The sequence below is a fragment of the Muscardinus avellanarius genome (assembly GCF_963383645.1).
Source record: "Muscardinus avellanarius genome assembly, chromosome: 4".
Lineage (NCBI taxonomy): Eukaryota > Metazoa > Chordata > Mammalia > Rodentia > Gliridae > Muscardinus > Muscardinus avellanarius.
In genome coordinates, this window is record NC_137789.1 from 85395601 (window position 1) to 85413303 (window position 17703).

Here is a 17703-nt window from a genome sequence, read left to right on the forward strand (position 1 = left end):
GTGTCCTGTGGCACCTGATAAACTGGGTGTACAAATTGTCAGCCCCGACTTCACAGTGTATTGAAGGGGAATGTTGTTTTTTCTACTCTCAGTCAGCTCCTAGACCTAGACTATCCGTCTAAGAGGGAAGCTACAGGGCAAGGCTAGGTCACCCTGATCTCCTAGCAGCTTATCAAAAGAATTGTATGGGCAAGTTGGCAAGGTCCCTGCTGTGAACGAAATCATCTGTCCGTCTCGAGATGAAGACATTCCGACATGCACCCATAAAGAAAACCACTGCTGAGGTAAGTGATTTGAATCCCGGTCTTACTCTGGCCAAGTGTTCTTATTCTAAACAAAGATAACTGTTTGCTCTATTCTCCCATAAATACTTTTCAGTGTATATTTTAGTAAGAATGAATAACTTTCCTTCTGAATAAGAGTCTAAAAAATTGTAATTGGCTATTCAAGTTTAGATCAATAAATGAAAATAAGCCTATAGCAAATGAACTTGTGATTATTACACATATTTCAGGACTATTGAATTTTTTCTGTATCTGGTTTATTTATACTTTAGGTAGTATAACTTAGGAATATGATTTATTTTTGGAAAAAATTTGCTTAGGAAATTTTGTAAAAATAATAAAGATGATAATTCTCATTTTACTTAAGACAACATTTTACTGGACTCTTACTTTAGGTGAAGACTAAGGAAAAATAATAGGAATCATTCCTTAATAAGTAATTATAACCATATGAGTTACTATTTTGGTAGACTTCTTACCATTTTTTCCCCTCAGGTTTCATTTAGTGTGCATTTGATATGAAAATATGGAATTTGGATTTCTTTTTTCACTTTTTTTTAAACCAATATTTTTTGTTTTGTTTTGCTTTTTTGGTGGTACTAGTGATTGAACCCAGGGGTATTCTATCTTCAAGCTACACCCCTAGCCCTATTTTTTTTAATTTGAAACAGGGTCTCACTAAGTTGCTGAGGGCCTAAGTTGCTAAGGCTGGCCTCAAACCTGTGATCTTATCTCAGCCTCCCAAGTATTGGGGTTACAGATGTGTAGCACCTTTCCCAGTTTAAGTTTGATTTATAAAATGTATCAACATTTTGTGATAAACTGAGAACTCCCAGGTAGTTCATTGGTAATCTTCCAGATTATACAGAAGTTATATTTGTGGTTTATAATATCCTTTGCCTCTGCAGGATTGTAGAAACTTAAGTATAAGACATTAGTGTCAGGAAACAAAATTTTTATGATTCTTAACATTTATGATTCTCAAATATTTAAGTTTTTGTGTGTGTGTGTGTGGTACTGGGGTTCCTGGAAACCCTTCTACCTCCAGGATACTCTTCCCATACCCATTTTTACACTTTTTAAATTTTGAAACAGGGTCTTTTAAGCCAGCACGGCTGGCTTTGAACCTGTGTGATCTTCCTGTCTCCGCCTCCCAAGCATGGGGATTACAAGCGTGCGCCACCACCCCCGGCTTAAGATTTTTTTACCTAGCCAAAAATAGTAAATCATAACTATAAGTTTTTTTATTAGTAAAGTTAATCTCCGATCCATTTATAAGTTTTAAAAAATATATTAATAGCATGCAATTTGAGAGGTTTTTTTTTTTTTAGTGTGAAAGTATTATGGATAAAAAAAAAGCCATAGTTATAATAAACCCCAAGTGGGGCACTATCTCAAGTAGACATTTATCTTATACTACTAAATTGGTACTGTTACAGTTTTCTTGTAATATGTTTGGCTTATGGATTCTGTATCTTCTAGATGTTTGTAATGCCAACACTTCTTTAACACATTCTTCAGTTTTTAAGATACTCATATCTAGAAATCTAATCCTTTTGGAATATTGTTTTACATTCAAGAAAAGTTTTGAGTGTGCTAGTAAAGGAAATTAATAAGTTAAATAAATATGTAAAGACTGTGCATTTGTTAGTACATATTATAGAAAGTATGTACTATAGATTTGATTTTTCTCTGCACTGATTTTTGATAATACTAGATTGAAGTAAGATAGTGTGAAATTCCTTAGTTTGAAGTAGATATACCTCAGAAGGGAAACCATTCAAGTTGTTTACTAGAATAGTAAGGGTAGTTTATTTGAGACCTTTAGGAAGGCAAAAAAATAAAAAACAAAAAACAAAAATTGTCATGACAAAAATTAACATGACAATTGATTTATTTATTAAAGACAACAGTTTGTTTTTAACTTTTAGATTTTGCCATTTTTTGCTTGTTAGGGGTAAACGTATATTTACTGTAACATGAAGCTGCAGTTATTATAATAGCCAATTTAGTAATGCATGAACTATTACATTATTACAGAGAGTACCATACACATGTACTTTTTATGTAGCTCTGTTTCTAGACAAACTTTCCTTCCAAACTTGAGATTGTTGTGATTATCATATTTAACTTGTCAAATTTGGGTTCATGTTTATAGTTGATAGCAAGAAAAGTTAAGACATTTATTTTTCTTTTATGGTTTACTTATTTAGTAATGTATATTGAGGACCATAACAGGTAATGGAGATACAATTAAATTCAGAATAAATATTCAAAGATATAACAGAAAAATGTTTGAGAGGAACAAGCTGTGTAAAGAAGAAAGTATTTGAAGTGCCTTTTTACCTGTAATAAGCAGAAGGGCAGTTGCTTAGTATTTTCCTTTTATGTGACTAATGGCACATAAAAACTTAAGTAAATTTTATACTTAGACCCCAGCTCACTTTTGATGAGTTGTATTTTAAAGTGTGGCTCTAGATTGTTCTGTCTTGTCTCTCAGATCACAGCTAGTGTTTCTCAGGGAACCTTTCTCTCATCTTTAGGTCTGTCAGTTTCCTTTTATATTCATTCTTAAGGAATCCTGTTTCTTCTGTTTAAAGTGTTTATTGTTGTTTTGAATTATAAGCACTAATTGACTGGAGGAACTGTGCAATTACTACTCTTAGGTAACTTGACCAGTGATTTTATTTCTGAAATGTTTTTATTGGTGGGTTACAATTACACACAACTCTGGATTTATTGCTTCATGTTTGTATGTGCCCACAACATACCTTTGCAGTCAGAACACAGACTTTGTTTCAAAGTCTGTCCTAGTGTCTGAGATCAAGTGTAGTGTACAGAGTGTAGATTCAGAAGAGTCATTTTATTTTAAAGTGAAGCACTAAATTCTTTTTAGTTTATTTTGCTGTGATGAAATTATATATAAGATCACTAATCTCAAAAGAGGTTTTAATTGTAATTTGTTTATCTGTAAGTGTGTTTTCCTTGGTATTAGTTCAGTAAACTACCCTGTATTTTAACTAGTAAAAAGCTTTTAAAATTGTAAATATAACAGACTTTTTTTTTTTGGTGGTATTGGGGATGGAACCCTTCTACCTCTGGGCTACACTCCCAGACCTATTTTTTTATTTTATTTTTTTTAAATTTGGAAACAGGGTCTCTTAAACCAGCAAGGGTGGCTTTGAACCTGCGCGATCTTCCTGTCTCCACCTCCCAAGTGTGGGGATTACAAGCGTGCGCCACCATGCCTGGGTGATTTAACAGATTTAATGAAAAAGTTTAATAATTTAAAATATTTTGATTTATTTAAATTCCATGCTCACATACATCCTGAAAACTATTAAGACTGATATCAAATTAAATAACTGATATCAAATTAAATAATTTAAAATGTTTTTATAAAGGTGAAGATTTTTACATAGAAGTTATTGAAAATAACTTTAAAAAACCAGTTGTTACCACAAATTTGATGAAGTGAGTTATCCTCATAAAAAATTAGAACAAGTAATTCTGTTAGGCTGCAGCATAGTATGTTCAAGTTGGGGTAGGGCTGGGAAATGAGTCTGAAGGGTACTTTGTAGAATCATTGCCATAGTCTATTTGTATTATGATAGTAGAATACCTGAGGCTGGTTACTTTAGAAGGCAGAGAGGTTTGTTTTGGCTCACAGTTTTGGAGTCTGCAAGTCCAGGCTCTCAAAGCAGCATCTGGAGGGACCTTGTGGTGCGTCGTGATAATGGCATTGCATGGTGGGCTTGTTGGAGAGAGGTGAGCACCACGCTTGGAAGAGGCCTCAATTTCTAACAACTAATCTGGGCCTTTGAGACCTTACAGACCTCCATAAGAGGGTCACGAGTCCCTTCTGAGGGTGGTTTTTCCACAGTCTAATTGCCTCCTATCTCCTAATCTCACCACCTTTCAACATTGCCAGACTAGGGATCAGGCTTCCAGGGCTAAGGCCATTTCAGGATATACTCACACCGCAATCAAACCATAGCAATCATAAAGACTGCACATGACATGCCTGTTAGTTTGGACTTACTCTATACAATAGGGAGCAAAATATTAGAAGACAGACTTGGAAAATGTGAGCAGCTACAGGAAAAGAAAAATGGGACTTGGACTGGTTTAGTTTGAGGGTGTGCAGATGAGAGTATAGCGGCTCCAGTCTTTGCCTCTCTCCATTCTTCCCTCACCCTTCTCCATCAGGAAGTTAGGAATTAAGGACAGAGCATAATTCTGACAAATTCCTCTTTATATATATATATATATATATATATATATATATATATATATATTCACAAAGTATCTATATTTTAGTGAATTTTAATGAAAACTCACTAGTATAATAAGTCCACTATTGTTATTGTAGGAGAGGATTTGTTTTACAAAGTAAAAATGATTGTGATGGCCAGGCGTGGTGGCACATTCTTGTAATCCCAGCATTCAAGAGGCAGAGACCAGAGGATCGCGGTCCGCAGACAGCCTCAGCTACTTAGTGAGGCCCCTTGCAACTCAGTGAGACCCTGTTTCTAAAATAAAGAATAAAAAATTAGGGCTGGGGGTGTCACTCAGAGCAGGAATGCCTCTGGGTTCCATCCCCAGTACTGCAAAAAAAAAAAAAAAAAAAAAAAAAAAGAGATTGTGATTCAACCCAGTATCATATTTTACTGCATGCCAAAGCTTTTGATGTAAGTTATTTCATTTTCAAGTAATAGGTTGATTTTTCTGTATGGTCACATTAACTATAATCAACTTAAAATGATAAGTAGTTTAAAAGGATTATTTCTTAGAACATTGGGGCTTTTATTTTTATGTTACATGTTAGTCTGTTTTCAGATTTATCAATATCTAAGAAACAAAGCATAAGTCTATTAAATAGGATAGTTTGTGAGAGCCCAACTCTGTGTACATGAACCAACACTGTAACCAGGAAAAGTGGTCTGGGGTGTCTTTTGTGACTTAGGGAGATCTCAGGAGCCAGCAGCAGTAAGGAAAGGCAACATTACTTCTGCTCTCTGTCAGTTCTGCAGTGCTGCCCAACCGTGGGTATTAAGAGGCCCTCCCTCACTGACATCTCTTTTTGACAAACCTCTGCCACTGTTAGCCTTCAACCACAAATGTCAAAGATGAGTACTTATATAAGAGCCCTTCTTATTTCTGTTGGCCAACTTTTTTTTTGAAAAGACAATCTAAAGTGAAACCTTTTCTCATTTGTTGATCATTATTACTCACAACATTATCATATATCATTTTGCATGTGCATCAGGGAGCAACATAATAGAAGACAGACTTGAAAAGCATGAGGAGCCAAAGAAAAGTCACAGTAAAGGAGACCCTGGACATGGCCTGGCTTAGTGTGGGGTGGGGCATCACAGAATTGCTCTTACAGTGGACTTCTCATTCTGTTTATGTTTTAAGCTTTCGGTGAAGTTTTGGTATGGCCAAAGTAGTTTAATGTTTTGAAAGCACATACCCTGCATCAATGATGACAAAATGGTACACTGGGTCAGTGTTGAGCTTCATCAATTTGATATTTAAGTCAAATATGATACTTCAATTAAATTTTATAGTCATTTTATCCTTATAATTAATTCTGGTAATTTCACTATTTCTAAAGATTGAATTTTGGTAATTTTAGAGTGACTATTTTAATGAATAAAAATATATTTGTTTTTCCATGTAGATTTGAGTTTTGTGAACCTGCATTTGTGGTTGGTAATTGCCTCCAGATAGCATCTGACAGTCATCAGTATGATCGAATTTATTGTGGAGCCGGAGTCCAGAAGGACCATGAAAACTACATGAAAATACTACTGAAAGTCGGAGGCATTCTAGTTATGCCTATAGAGGACCAGGTACCTTCCACTGTCCTTTTGCTTAGTGTCACAGGACATATACGCAGCACTTTAAGATTGGGGAGATATTAGCTAGTGAAAGCAATAGATGTATTTTAACTTTTAAAGAAGAAATACTCTTCACAGATTTATGTATATGAATAAAACAATAGATTCAGTTATTTTTGGAAAGGTGATGTAGAAATAACCCACTATGATTAAAGGAGCCTTGGCTTTCATTCATGGTCAGCCGCTGGCTGAGTGTGTGTGTGTGAGTATGTGTACATAGGCAAGTGTGTATATGTGTGCACAGATATTGAACAAGTTACTTCCTCTTCTAGTTTCCTCCCCTGGAAAGTATTCAGGTGACCGTGATGACCTTCACCAGCTGCTCAGTGTCCAGTGTTCAGTTTTTTGAATATAGTAAAAAGAAATCCTGTTTGTAACATCATTAATAAAATAAAATTTTGGGGCTGGGATGTAGCTCAGTGGCAAAGCGCTTGCCTGGCAAGTGCACCACCCTGGGTTCGATCCCCAGTCCAAAAAAAGACAAAAAAAGAACCCCTTAAAAAAAAAATAAGCTAAGAAAACAAATTTTTAAATCTTCATACAGTACAATCTAGGGTTGTTTGAAAGCATTCTTCAGCTATTAATGAGCATTTTTTAAAATTTTAAATTCTTACCTTGGTTTGTAATTATTAGGTTTAATAAACATGTGAAATGCTAATTTATTCAGACAGCAGGATCTTTTAACAGCAAATTACCTTTAATATTCACTCACTCATTTATTTATTTAAGTAATTTATTTTGTGGTACTGGGAATTGAACCCAGGACCAGTCTACTTCCAAACTACACCCCCGGCCCTAATTTTTATTTTTGAAACATGATCTCACTAAATTGTGGAGGACCTCACTAAGTAGCTGGGGCTGGCCATGAACCTGCAATCCTCTTGTCTTAGACTCCCACGTACTGGAATTACAAGCATGCGCCACCATGCCCGGATCTATCTTTAATTTATAAAAACATACTTCAGAGAAATAATGGTCTTTCATAATAAATTAGTCTAAATCCAAGCTAATTGTCTAGTAGAAGTAGATTATGTAAGGTTCCCCGGGACCCAGCATGACAGTTGTGGAGTTTATGTATCTTAGGCCCTGACATCTCAACCTGCCATTTGCAAGTTAATGGGTCTCACCATTTCCACACAGTGTGCTTTGTTGCAAATTGTTAGTTATCATGAAGGCACAATATAAAAATAGTTAGTGGAAATATTCCTGGAACAACGTGGCTTGGACACTTCCAAGGATTACACTTCCAGTTAAGTAATATTTTTTGTTTCTTTCTAATTATATGTTTTAAAATATTTAAAGTATTACTTCCTTATCTATATTTTATTAAACATTTATGCTATATAATTATACAAATACAAAATACAACAGTGGTCTACTACTGTTCATAATATTGAGTTGAAGATACTAATTCAATTTGAGTAAGCCATGTACTGAGATAATATTTTTTGCCTAGGGTTATTAATGAGTATTTATTGAGTTGATAAATCTCCTAGTCTCTTATGACTATATTTGTGGAATACCAAGCTGGGATTAGAATTAGTTTCTAATTCAGTACCCTCATGAATTCAACTTGTTGGTACAATAATAAAAATATAATTTTGTTAATATAATGCTTTAATCTGATTCAGTATATCTCAGAAATATATTTTGGGATGCAGTGGCACATATGGACTATAGTATTTTTAAAGGATATTAGACCTCACTTTTAAAACACAACCCCCCCTGCTCATATTTGAATATCTCATTTGCTTTGAATTATCCATCTAAACAGCAACTATGTTTATTCCTTCTGAATTCATAAATACTTAAATGAAAGTAATTTAGTTGCATTTAAGTATATGTGGTTATGTTTCTTCCGTTGGCAATTATTCCTCTAAAGCACATTTTGTCTATAGTGTTACTTTACCAGGAATAGTTATTATCTTTCTTTTTTTACTCTAAACAGTTAACACAGATCATGCGAACTGGACAGAACACTTGGGAAAGTAAAAACATCCTTGCTGTTTCATTTGCTCCACTTGTGCAACCAAGTAAGAATGACAATGGCAAATCAGATTCTGTGGGACTCCGTAAGTAGATCTTTGAACTTTCTGGTTAAATATCACACATATTCAGTTCATATGCTTGGGATTGCATATGCTTGTAATTACATACAATAGGGAATTAAATATGCAACAATGCATTCAGTAAATTTATCCACCATTTTAATTTTTAAATTTAGTCTTGTTTTTATTTTTATTAGTGCATTATAACTTTGCATAATAGCAAAATTTATTGTTACATATTTGTACATGCACATAACATAAATTGATCAGTTTTACTTCCCGGTATCTCCTCTTTGTCTCCGTTCTCCCCTCTCTCTGGTCTCCTTCCTCTATTCTACTCATCTCCTCCTGTTTTCACTACCTATCTTTTCTTTTGTTCTCTCTGGCTTCCACATGTTAAAAAAAAAAAACATAAGACCTTTGACTTTCCGAGTCCGGCTTATTTTGCTTAACAGAATGCTCTCAGATTCCACCTATTTTCCTGCAGAAGACAAAATTTTGTTTTTCTTTACAGCTAAGTAAATAATACTGTCTTTATTTTTTGTGATGCTGGAGATAAAATTCAGGGCCTCGTGCACTGCACACTAGGAGAGTGCACTACCATTGAACTACACCCACAGCCCCCACCCATTTTTAAGACCTTGTGCAGTATATTGCTGGCTGCCTCCATGGGAACATGGAAAGAAGGGCATGTCAAACCAAAAGTGAATTTATTGTAGTTTGTGTTGAGTTTGAAGAATGTGAGGAAGAGCATTTATCTGCCATGGGTGTGGTGGCAAAGAGGGCCTTTCTTCTGAGGCAACAGCTACATGATAGTTGGAATGATATGAGAACATTTCCACACAGAGAAAAAGTAAATGCAAAAGGCTCTAGAGTAAAATAGGGCTTGCTGGTTCCCAGATCAGGAATAAGTTCAGAAGAGCAGGAGCAGAGGAAAAAGAGGAAATGAAGTATTTTTTCTTTTCAGTGGCCTGCTGAGAGATGGCACCACTGCTATTATTTGGAAGACTGGGCTGGCATGTTTTGGAAATAGGTGTAGAAAGAGCAGACATTTTCTTCTGGTCATGTTTGAGTTGTCTATTACCATGCAAATTTGTCAGATGGCCACAGGGGTGCAAGCCTGCTACATAACAGAAACATGACTTGAGAATCCTCAACGTAAAGATGGCACTATGAGCTGTGTTCAGATGAGAATGGATGAGGCCATGCAGGGGAAGTGAAGAGAGCGGTGTAATGGACCTGTAATGGTCCTGTAATGGACCTGTGATATGTCGAGTTTAGAAAGAAAACAGAGGAAAACACATCGGTGATGGAGGGACCAGAAAGATGGGGGACTGCATTGCACTGGGTGTTGAGCACCAAGAAAGAGAAGCTTTAAGGAGAAGGGAATGGTACCCTTGCTGCAACTAACACGATCTTCAGAAAGAAAAGGAGGTAGCAGTAATAATTCATTTAGAGTATATCATGGTTTTGTTAACAGTTAAATAATTTTTTTAACCAAAAATAAACCTCTTGATTTTGTTTGCTTTTATTTCATAGGAATTTTAGCTTTACAGAGAGAATATTTAATTTTTAGCATTCATTTTATCCTCTTGAACTATGTTAAGACTTTTTGTGATGGTTTTAGAAAATTATATGGAATAATATTTGTGACATGCTTGCTTTTCTTTTATATAATAATTGCTTAAGCCGAGCATGGTGGCACATTTCTGTAATCCCAATACTTGGGAGGCTGAGACAGGAGGATCCCAGGTTCATGGCCAACATCAGCAACTTAAGACCTTCTGCAACTTAGCGAGGACCTATTTAAAAAAAAAAAAAAAAAAAAAAAAAGCTGGTGTAGCGTGAAGGTAGAATTCCCTTGGATTCAATCCCCAGCACTCAAAAAAGTGCTTAACAAAAAGTGGTGTTGGAGTTTTGAAAAAGGTCGGTAATCTATACATGGTTTTTTCTCCCAAGTTCTTTTTTTTTTTTTTTTAGTAATGGAAATTGAACCCAAGGGCATTCTGCCTCCAAGCTACACTCCCAGCCCTATTTTTTTTGAAACAAGGTCTCACTAAGTTGCAGAGGGCCTCACTTAAGTAGCTGAGGCTGGCCCTGAACCTCTGATCCTCCTGTCTCAGCCTCTCAAGGGTCTAATATGTGAAAGCTAGGGAGAAAATGGGTTATAGGAGGAACTCTTAACGAAGAAGGAGATACTATAGATGAGAAAATAAGGTGACCTGAGGGGATGGGAGGGAGAAGAGGGAAATTCTCTAATGCACATGATGTACATTAACAAACATATTAAAGTCAATCAGTAAGCCAAACATGAGAAGGAAGGAGGGAGAGGGAATGGGGTGGGAATTGTGTAAGGGCTAATTGCGTGATAATGTGCATGTATGCCTCTACCATCTTGTACTCCATTAAGATGTATGACTACAATGCACCAATAAAAAATTAAAACAGCAACAACAAAAAGAATTGGGATTACAAGTGTGCACCACCATGCCCAGCTTCCATCCCAAGCTCACTAAGAGAGAGGGACTTGGGGGTCGGATAGCTAGGGATTGAAATGTCAGTTTCATTACCAAGCAAAGTCAGTGGGAGAAAAAAGCTTAGGTCTATTCTTTTAAATCAGACAGACTTGCCCATCCATTTATAGGTGTTACTGATCCACCTCCTGCTGTGGGGATCTATTTTTTCAATACGTGAATGGGCCAAAGCTAGCAGTGTGGTGTGTCGATACTGGGGGAGCTGCAGAGACCTACATGGCCAGCTGTTTTGTACACACATACTGTATAAGCTATCCCCTGCCTTGGGGAAAAGTCTGTGAGGTAATGCTGGGCCATGAACCTCTGGTGTGCTGCTCTCTGGGAATATCAGTGGTCTGAAGGCTGGTCCACTTGGACCCTGAGAGGGCCTGCTGAGTGTGCTTCTCTAATGGAAGCCACCGTCAAAGAGTTCATAAAATTCCTAAACTCTGACTCTGCTCTTATTTTAATTTCATGTAGAATGAGATAAGCACTCTTTTCTAAAAATTTATGAAACATTCATAATTTATCTTATTTTTTTGTGGTACTGCAGACACTCATTATGTTAGAAATATGAAGTTACTGGAGAAGAACATTAAATTCAAACTTAGTGCAGTCTAATCACAGAAGGAGTATATTCTGGGTATATCCTGGGACACAGAAATGCACTATATAGCACCAGAATCAGGTGAACATTAGAATTATAGTTTATTTGTGACATTTTAATTTTTAATTCATCATAACCAAGTAGAAAGTAATAAAAAGTAATAAAGAAAATTCTTGGACATAGTTTGACCTTGATAGTGGCCTAACTGGAAGCACATTACCACATGTAAGTACATTTCTGTAGTCTCCTGGGGTTTTTGTGTAACATCTATTTAAGTGGTTTACTTTGTAACCAATATTGCTAAAAGTTTCAGAATTCTATCAGCAGTTACTCTTTATTTTATCCAATAGTTTTCTAATTTAGTTTTTTTTAAGAGTCTTAGTTGTAAATATGATTTGATACTACGTATTTTTTTTGTGTGTGTGTATGGTAATGGGGTTTGAACCCCGGGGCATTCTGCCTCCAAATTGTACCCTTAACACTATTTTATGTTTTATTTTTTGAAACAGGGTATTGCTAGGTTGATGAGAATATCATTGCTTGCTGAGGCTTTCACACCTGCAATCCTCCTGTCTCAGCATCCCAAATGCCTAGCTTAAATGTGATTTTATAATGTTGTACTTTAAGAAAGGTATGGAGCAATTTCTATTCCCCCTCATCTGATAAAACTCACTGGTTGAGATGAATATTTATAAATATGAATGTAAAATAAAAATTCAATTAAATGGAATAAAGTGGGGATGTGGTTAGCCAAAATAAAAAAAAAAAAGGAAAAAAAATCCTGAAATACTTAAAGATGAAATGTGCCAAAAGTTTCCATCTAGATCATCTTGGGATGAGATTGGGAAGACAGTGGGGTGTTGAAGAGGTTAGGATTGGCCATGAGAAAGTCAAAGCAGTGTGTCAGGTATACATTATGTTAACTCTTTCTGTATATACTTAAAGTTCCTGTAATAAAAGGAGAAAAAATAGTTGACAAAGCAATATATTTTATTATTTTTATTATACTTTTTGGGGGGGGGTACTGGGGTTCCTGGAAGCCCTTCTAGCTTTGGGCTACACTCCCAGACCTATTTTATACTTTTTTTATTTTTGGAAACAGGGTCTCTTAAGCCAGCGTGGCTGGCTTTGAACCTGTGCGATCCTCCTGTTTCTGCCTCCCAAGCACGGGGATTACAAGCGTGCGCCACCACAACCAGCTTTATTATACTTTTATTTATTTTATTATTTTTATTATATTTATTTACTTTTTGCAATACTGGGGATTGAACCCAGGGGAATTCTACCTCTGAGCCACACCCACAGCCCTATTTTTTTTTTTTTTTTTTTTTTTTTTTTGGTGGTACTGTGGGTGGAGCCCAGAGGCTTTCTACCTCCGGGCTATACTCCCAGACCTTTTTTTAATATATTTTATTTGGAAACAGGGTCTCACTAAGTTGCTGAAAGCCTCATTAAATAGCTGAGGCTGGCTTCGAACCCATGCGATCCTCCTGTCTCAGCCTCCAAGCGCAGGGATTACAAGCGTGTGCCACCACGCCCAGCCACAGCCCTATTTTTTATTCTTTATTTTGAAACAAGGTCTTATTAAGTTGAGAAGGCCCCCATGAAGTAGCTGTGGCTGGCTTTGAACCTGTGATCCTCCTGTCTCAGCCTCCCAAGTACTGTGATTACGAGCATGCGCCACCACACTTGGCTTGCCAATAGCAATTTATAAAATGAGTTAGAAATTTCAAGTGTTTTGCTGGGCGTGGTGGCGCACACTTGTAATCCCCTCTTGGGAGGCGGAGACAGCAGGATCGCGCAGGTTCGAAGCCAGCCCTGCTGGCTTAAGAGACACTGTTTCCAAATAAAAATATAAAAAAATAGGTCTGGGAGCTTAGCCCAGAGGTAGAAGAGCTTCTAGGAACCCCAGTACCACAAAAAGAAAAAAAAAGAAAAAAGAAAAAAATTTCAAGTGTTTTCTAAAAAATAAAAGCTTTATATAGTATATTCACAGGATGAAAAATGTTATGAAAATTGCTATTTACCAACATTTTATAGGATATATGGAGAATAACAAGTTTTCTTTTTCGTTCAAGTTAAAATAGGTTTCTGTTCAAAGATGTTACCCTGTTCATTATAGGAAGTTAAAATAAAAAAACAATGCTAATACCAAAATTAAAAAATTCCTAAAAAAGGTGTAAATTCAATGACAAATATATCTTATAGCAATAAAATCACTCATATTAAGTGGTTTATTATAATGGAGTTAAAATTTTTACTCTGGTCCACCAGTAATTTGTATTCAGCTTCACAGTCTTATTTCTGTGCTTCTACTTATGTGTATGTATAGATTAAGTTCTAAAAAATAAGGATATATTGTTTAATGTTTAGAGGTAGAAGAGACCATATGGAGTTTGTTCTTTCTTAGGTCAAGCCTAAAACACAAGTTTGTGAGGTCCAACCCCAGGGGAAGCACTCTAGATCTTTGTTAATAAATGAGCGTGGAAATGCTAGTCCCTGGGTCCCTGTGAAGCCTGTCCTTTGGGAGCAAGTGGAACTTAAGTTTGTGGGGTAGAGATCACTGAAGCTGTAATTTCGATATGAAAGTTTTTAAATTTAAAATTTTTATAGGACTTAGGATTAGTATTGTCCATTCCATTAAATCTTTACTCATAACTGGAAGCGTTAGAACCAAGGAATTGTTGAGGAATAGAGAATATGAGTAATATTTGAATGGGGAGGGTAGAAAATTAAATAAATGTCTTTGTGCTGGAACTTTTAAATAGAGCTTGTGTGGATGCCATTTCAGGATTTCTGGGTGTTTGAAGCCAATCCAGGCAAGTCTGAGCGCTCCTCCATGTTGGGCCCAGTGCACTGTTTGTGAAGTTCAGGTGTTGGAATGGTTTAGATTGGAAGGTTCATCACTGGATGTGCAGACAGTGCTGACAGCAGAAGAATAGAGTCAGGTTGACAAGAGAGAGGTTTAAGAACAAGGCCAGATGAAAAGGCTAAAAGCTTCTGTTTCTTAGGTTCTTTGTAATTTCTAAAACTTTGTTTTCCTCCACCCCCTCCCTTTGCAGAACCAGCAGGTTTAGTCCTCTGAAAACAAGTACTCTCCTCTAGCTCTTGGTCTTTGTATGTCGCCATGGCTCTGGCCTTGCAGCTGGGCCCCAGAGTCATGATCTAAGCGCTTAACTTTAGAAAGGCATGGTTGACTCTGCAGTCAGCATTTCATCTAGGCCCTACTTCAGTCTCTTTAGTATTAAGTTATTATATGGAAGATGTAGTTATTATTCAAGAAGTTTCCACTTGGATAGTAATAGACATTCAGGTTTAACACAAACAACACATTTTCATCTCTTTTGTGTCCTCTCTGTCACATCAGTAACTGACACTAGCTTTTGCCTAGTTGCTCATGCCAAACACTTCCCCTCATGACCCCCAGAAAACTATCTATCTTGTCTTGAAAAGATATCTGAAATGTGACCCTTTTTCTCCATCTTTAACTACCACTTGTGTATCAGAGATCACCCAGGTGTTGGGCAGGCCTTCTGCTCCGTCTAAAGTAGCCTTGGTTCCTTCCTTCAATATGGGGAGCTCCAGGGTCTGTCAGGGCTTTGCTGTTTGTTCCCTTTGCCCAGGATACTTCCATGACTGTGGCCTCATCTCATGTAGATCCTGACTCAGACCTAACCTCCTCAGAGAGAACTCTGTGACCTCCTATTCAAAAGGAACCATACTCCCAAGTTCATTTCTGTCCTATGACTCGTGTGAGGTTTTTTGTTGTTTAATTTTTTATCCCATATTTTTCCCAGAGTCGATTTTGTTTACATCCCCCTCCCCAACCACAGAAATGCCACGAGTGCAGTGACTTTTGTAGTCTGAATCATTCATTCTATCTAGATGAGTTTTTAAGTGCTTGGCCTATAATTTTAACAAATATTTGTTGAATGAATATGGAATAATTTATTGAACAGTTTTGAATGGAAGCAGAGCGGGCAGTGTTTTGTACATTTTAACATGTAAGGGATGATATCACACATCTGCTGTTATTATCCACATTCACAAAACTAGTTAGTGGCAGAAGCAGAATTTGAACTCAGATTCTTGATGTTGGTTTGATTTCCACTCCAGGTAAATGGGAGCAAGTCCAGACCAGTAGAAAAACATCACTTTCTAGCTGAACGTGCCAGTTTATTTCTTTTGAATGCTTTCTGTTTCAGGTTTCAGTGGAGGGTTAGGAAGGAAGATAGCCTGAGAGGCAGTTCTGTAGTCCATAGTAGCTACATCTAAGAGTTCTTTGAATTAGGCTGTTAAGTCTCCTACCACCAATGGCCAGTAGAAAGCCCCCTCTCCTACTGCAGGGCATCTGATAGATGGTTGGAACCCTAACCCCAAGGATGGGCTTGGAAAACTGGGAGGCACAGTGTGTGGGGCTGGAGCCAGGCCTGTGCGGCCCTGGAGAGCTGGCGGCTGACTTCCCCACAGCTCCCAGCGCGAAGTGAAGATGGGCCTTCCACAGATGTTATCACAGCAGCTTTTCAAAGGTGGTATCCAGAAAAGAGCTCCAAGGGGGAAGAGGGAAGAGAGAAGAGAAACAATTGAAGATATTTTAAATGCTGCCTAAATGAACAGGATTATGTTTTATTTAGTTTTTTTTTTTTTTTTTTAGATATTTGAGAAGGATTTGGGGTAATAATTTTATCTCGTTAGGGGTGAGAACTAGGAGAAATCCGGTTCAGGTAGGACACAGGGATTTCTCTGTGTGGAGTACTGAAATGGGTTAGGGAGAGGCACATGTGGCCTTGGTCAAAAGCACTCATAGGTCTGAGAGAGGAGTAGAACAGCAGGGAGCATGCTCCACCTCCAAGGTGTGCCTGGTGGAAGAGGCACTGGTGTAAGCAGAGTCAGTGGCATTTCCTTGGCTGTGGAAGCCATGGGCCAGGTCTCCTTGTTTATGGACAGAAAGAGACACAGAAGCTGTGTGTGATAGAATTCAGACAGAAGCAACTCTTCCAGTGCTGCTTCAGCAGTTGTGAATAGATAGTCCTTATGATTCAAACATGAAGCAATGAAAAGATTGTGTGGTTCAAGTTCTGCTTCTTCCTCACTCTGCTTCTAAATTCTTATTTATCCTTCCAGAGAACTTTTATGCTCATACACCACAACACACACACTCAATTTCTGTGCCTTTACACCTCTGTGCTATACGCTCCTTAGTACCTTGAATGTAATAAGTACTTCAGAAGTCAAGAGTTTAGAGTTTTTGTGTTTTCTGAAATTTGCTAACAAGCCAGGTATGCTGCACACCTTTGATCCCAGTATTTGGGAGGCTGAGAAAGGAAGATCTTAGGTTCGAGGCCAGCCTCAGCAAATCACCAAGACCCTGTTTCAAAACAACTTTTTAATTTTTTAAAGAGCTTGGAGTGTGGCTCAGAGGTAGAACGCTCCTGGCTTCAATCCCTGGCACCAAAACTAAACAAAAAACAAAACAAAAAACTGCTAATAAACCATATTTTGTTCTGTGAAGAAATGAACAGTATATAATTTTTCTTTTTTTTTTTTTTTTTGTTTGTGTTTAGCTCCTTGTGCTGTCAGGAATCTTCAGGACTTGGCTCGTATTTACATTCGGCGCACACTTAGAAATTTCATAAATGACGAGATGCAGGCCAAGGGGATTTCTCAGAGGGCTCCACCCAAGAGGAAAAGGAAGAGAGTTAAGCAGAGGATTAACACTTATGTTTTTGTGGGTAATCAGCTGATTCCTCAGCCTCTAGACAGTGAGGAGGATGAGAAAATGGAAGAAGACAGCAAGGAAGAGGAAGAGAAGGATCTCGGGGAGGCCATGAAGCCAGAGGAGCCCCCACAGAACCTGCTGAGAGAGAAGATCATGAAGCTGCCCTTGCCTGAGTCCCTGAAAGCTTACTTGACATATTTTAGAGACAAATAATCTGAATCAAGGAGAAAAATGCCTACTGATGATCCCTTTAGTCTTGAAAATGTAGTGCTTTTTAGGAATTAAAAGACAGAATCATTTGCTGTATCAGAATGAATCATAGTGGAAAAAATATAACTTGTTTCTGGTAGTACAAAAATTATGTATTCAGTGATTTAAAAAATCTTTTATAAAACCTATTTTTCTTTAAATCTTGGGAAAATTCTGTTTAAACGCAGTGATTTCAAAGTGGAATGCAACAATAGTTAAGACTTTGTGACCTGTGCATCTTTTTCTGATTCCCTACAGATTTGTAGTGATGAGGGTTAGATTTAATTTTATATAAGGTTTAAATAATTGTTAAGCTTATATTATCTGATTTGAATTGCAGTTGTGTTCATTTCCTCTCTGGAAACTTTAATAAGGAA

At 37.1% G+C, this 17703-nt stretch overlaps 1 protein-coding gene across 1 annotated transcript in view; it reads left to right on the plus strand.

Moving 5' to 3' along the window:
- The window catches only part of PCMTD1 (protein-L-isoaspartate (D-aspartate) O-methyltransferase domain containing 1), a gene marked incomplete at both ends in the record, with an annotated part of 37791 nt that extends 20501 nt beyond the window's left edge, over positions 1-17290 (plus strand). The window contains 3 exons of the mRNA XM_080695151.1: positions 5971-6142; positions 8139-8262; positions 16923-17290. Of these exons, the coding sequence (XP_080551277.1) occupies positions 5971-6142; positions 8139-8262; positions 16923-17290 (664 nt within the window). The remainder of the gene's footprint in view (positions 1-5970; positions 6143-8138; positions 8263-16922) is intronic.
- Positions 17291-17703: the final 413 nt, after the last annotated feature.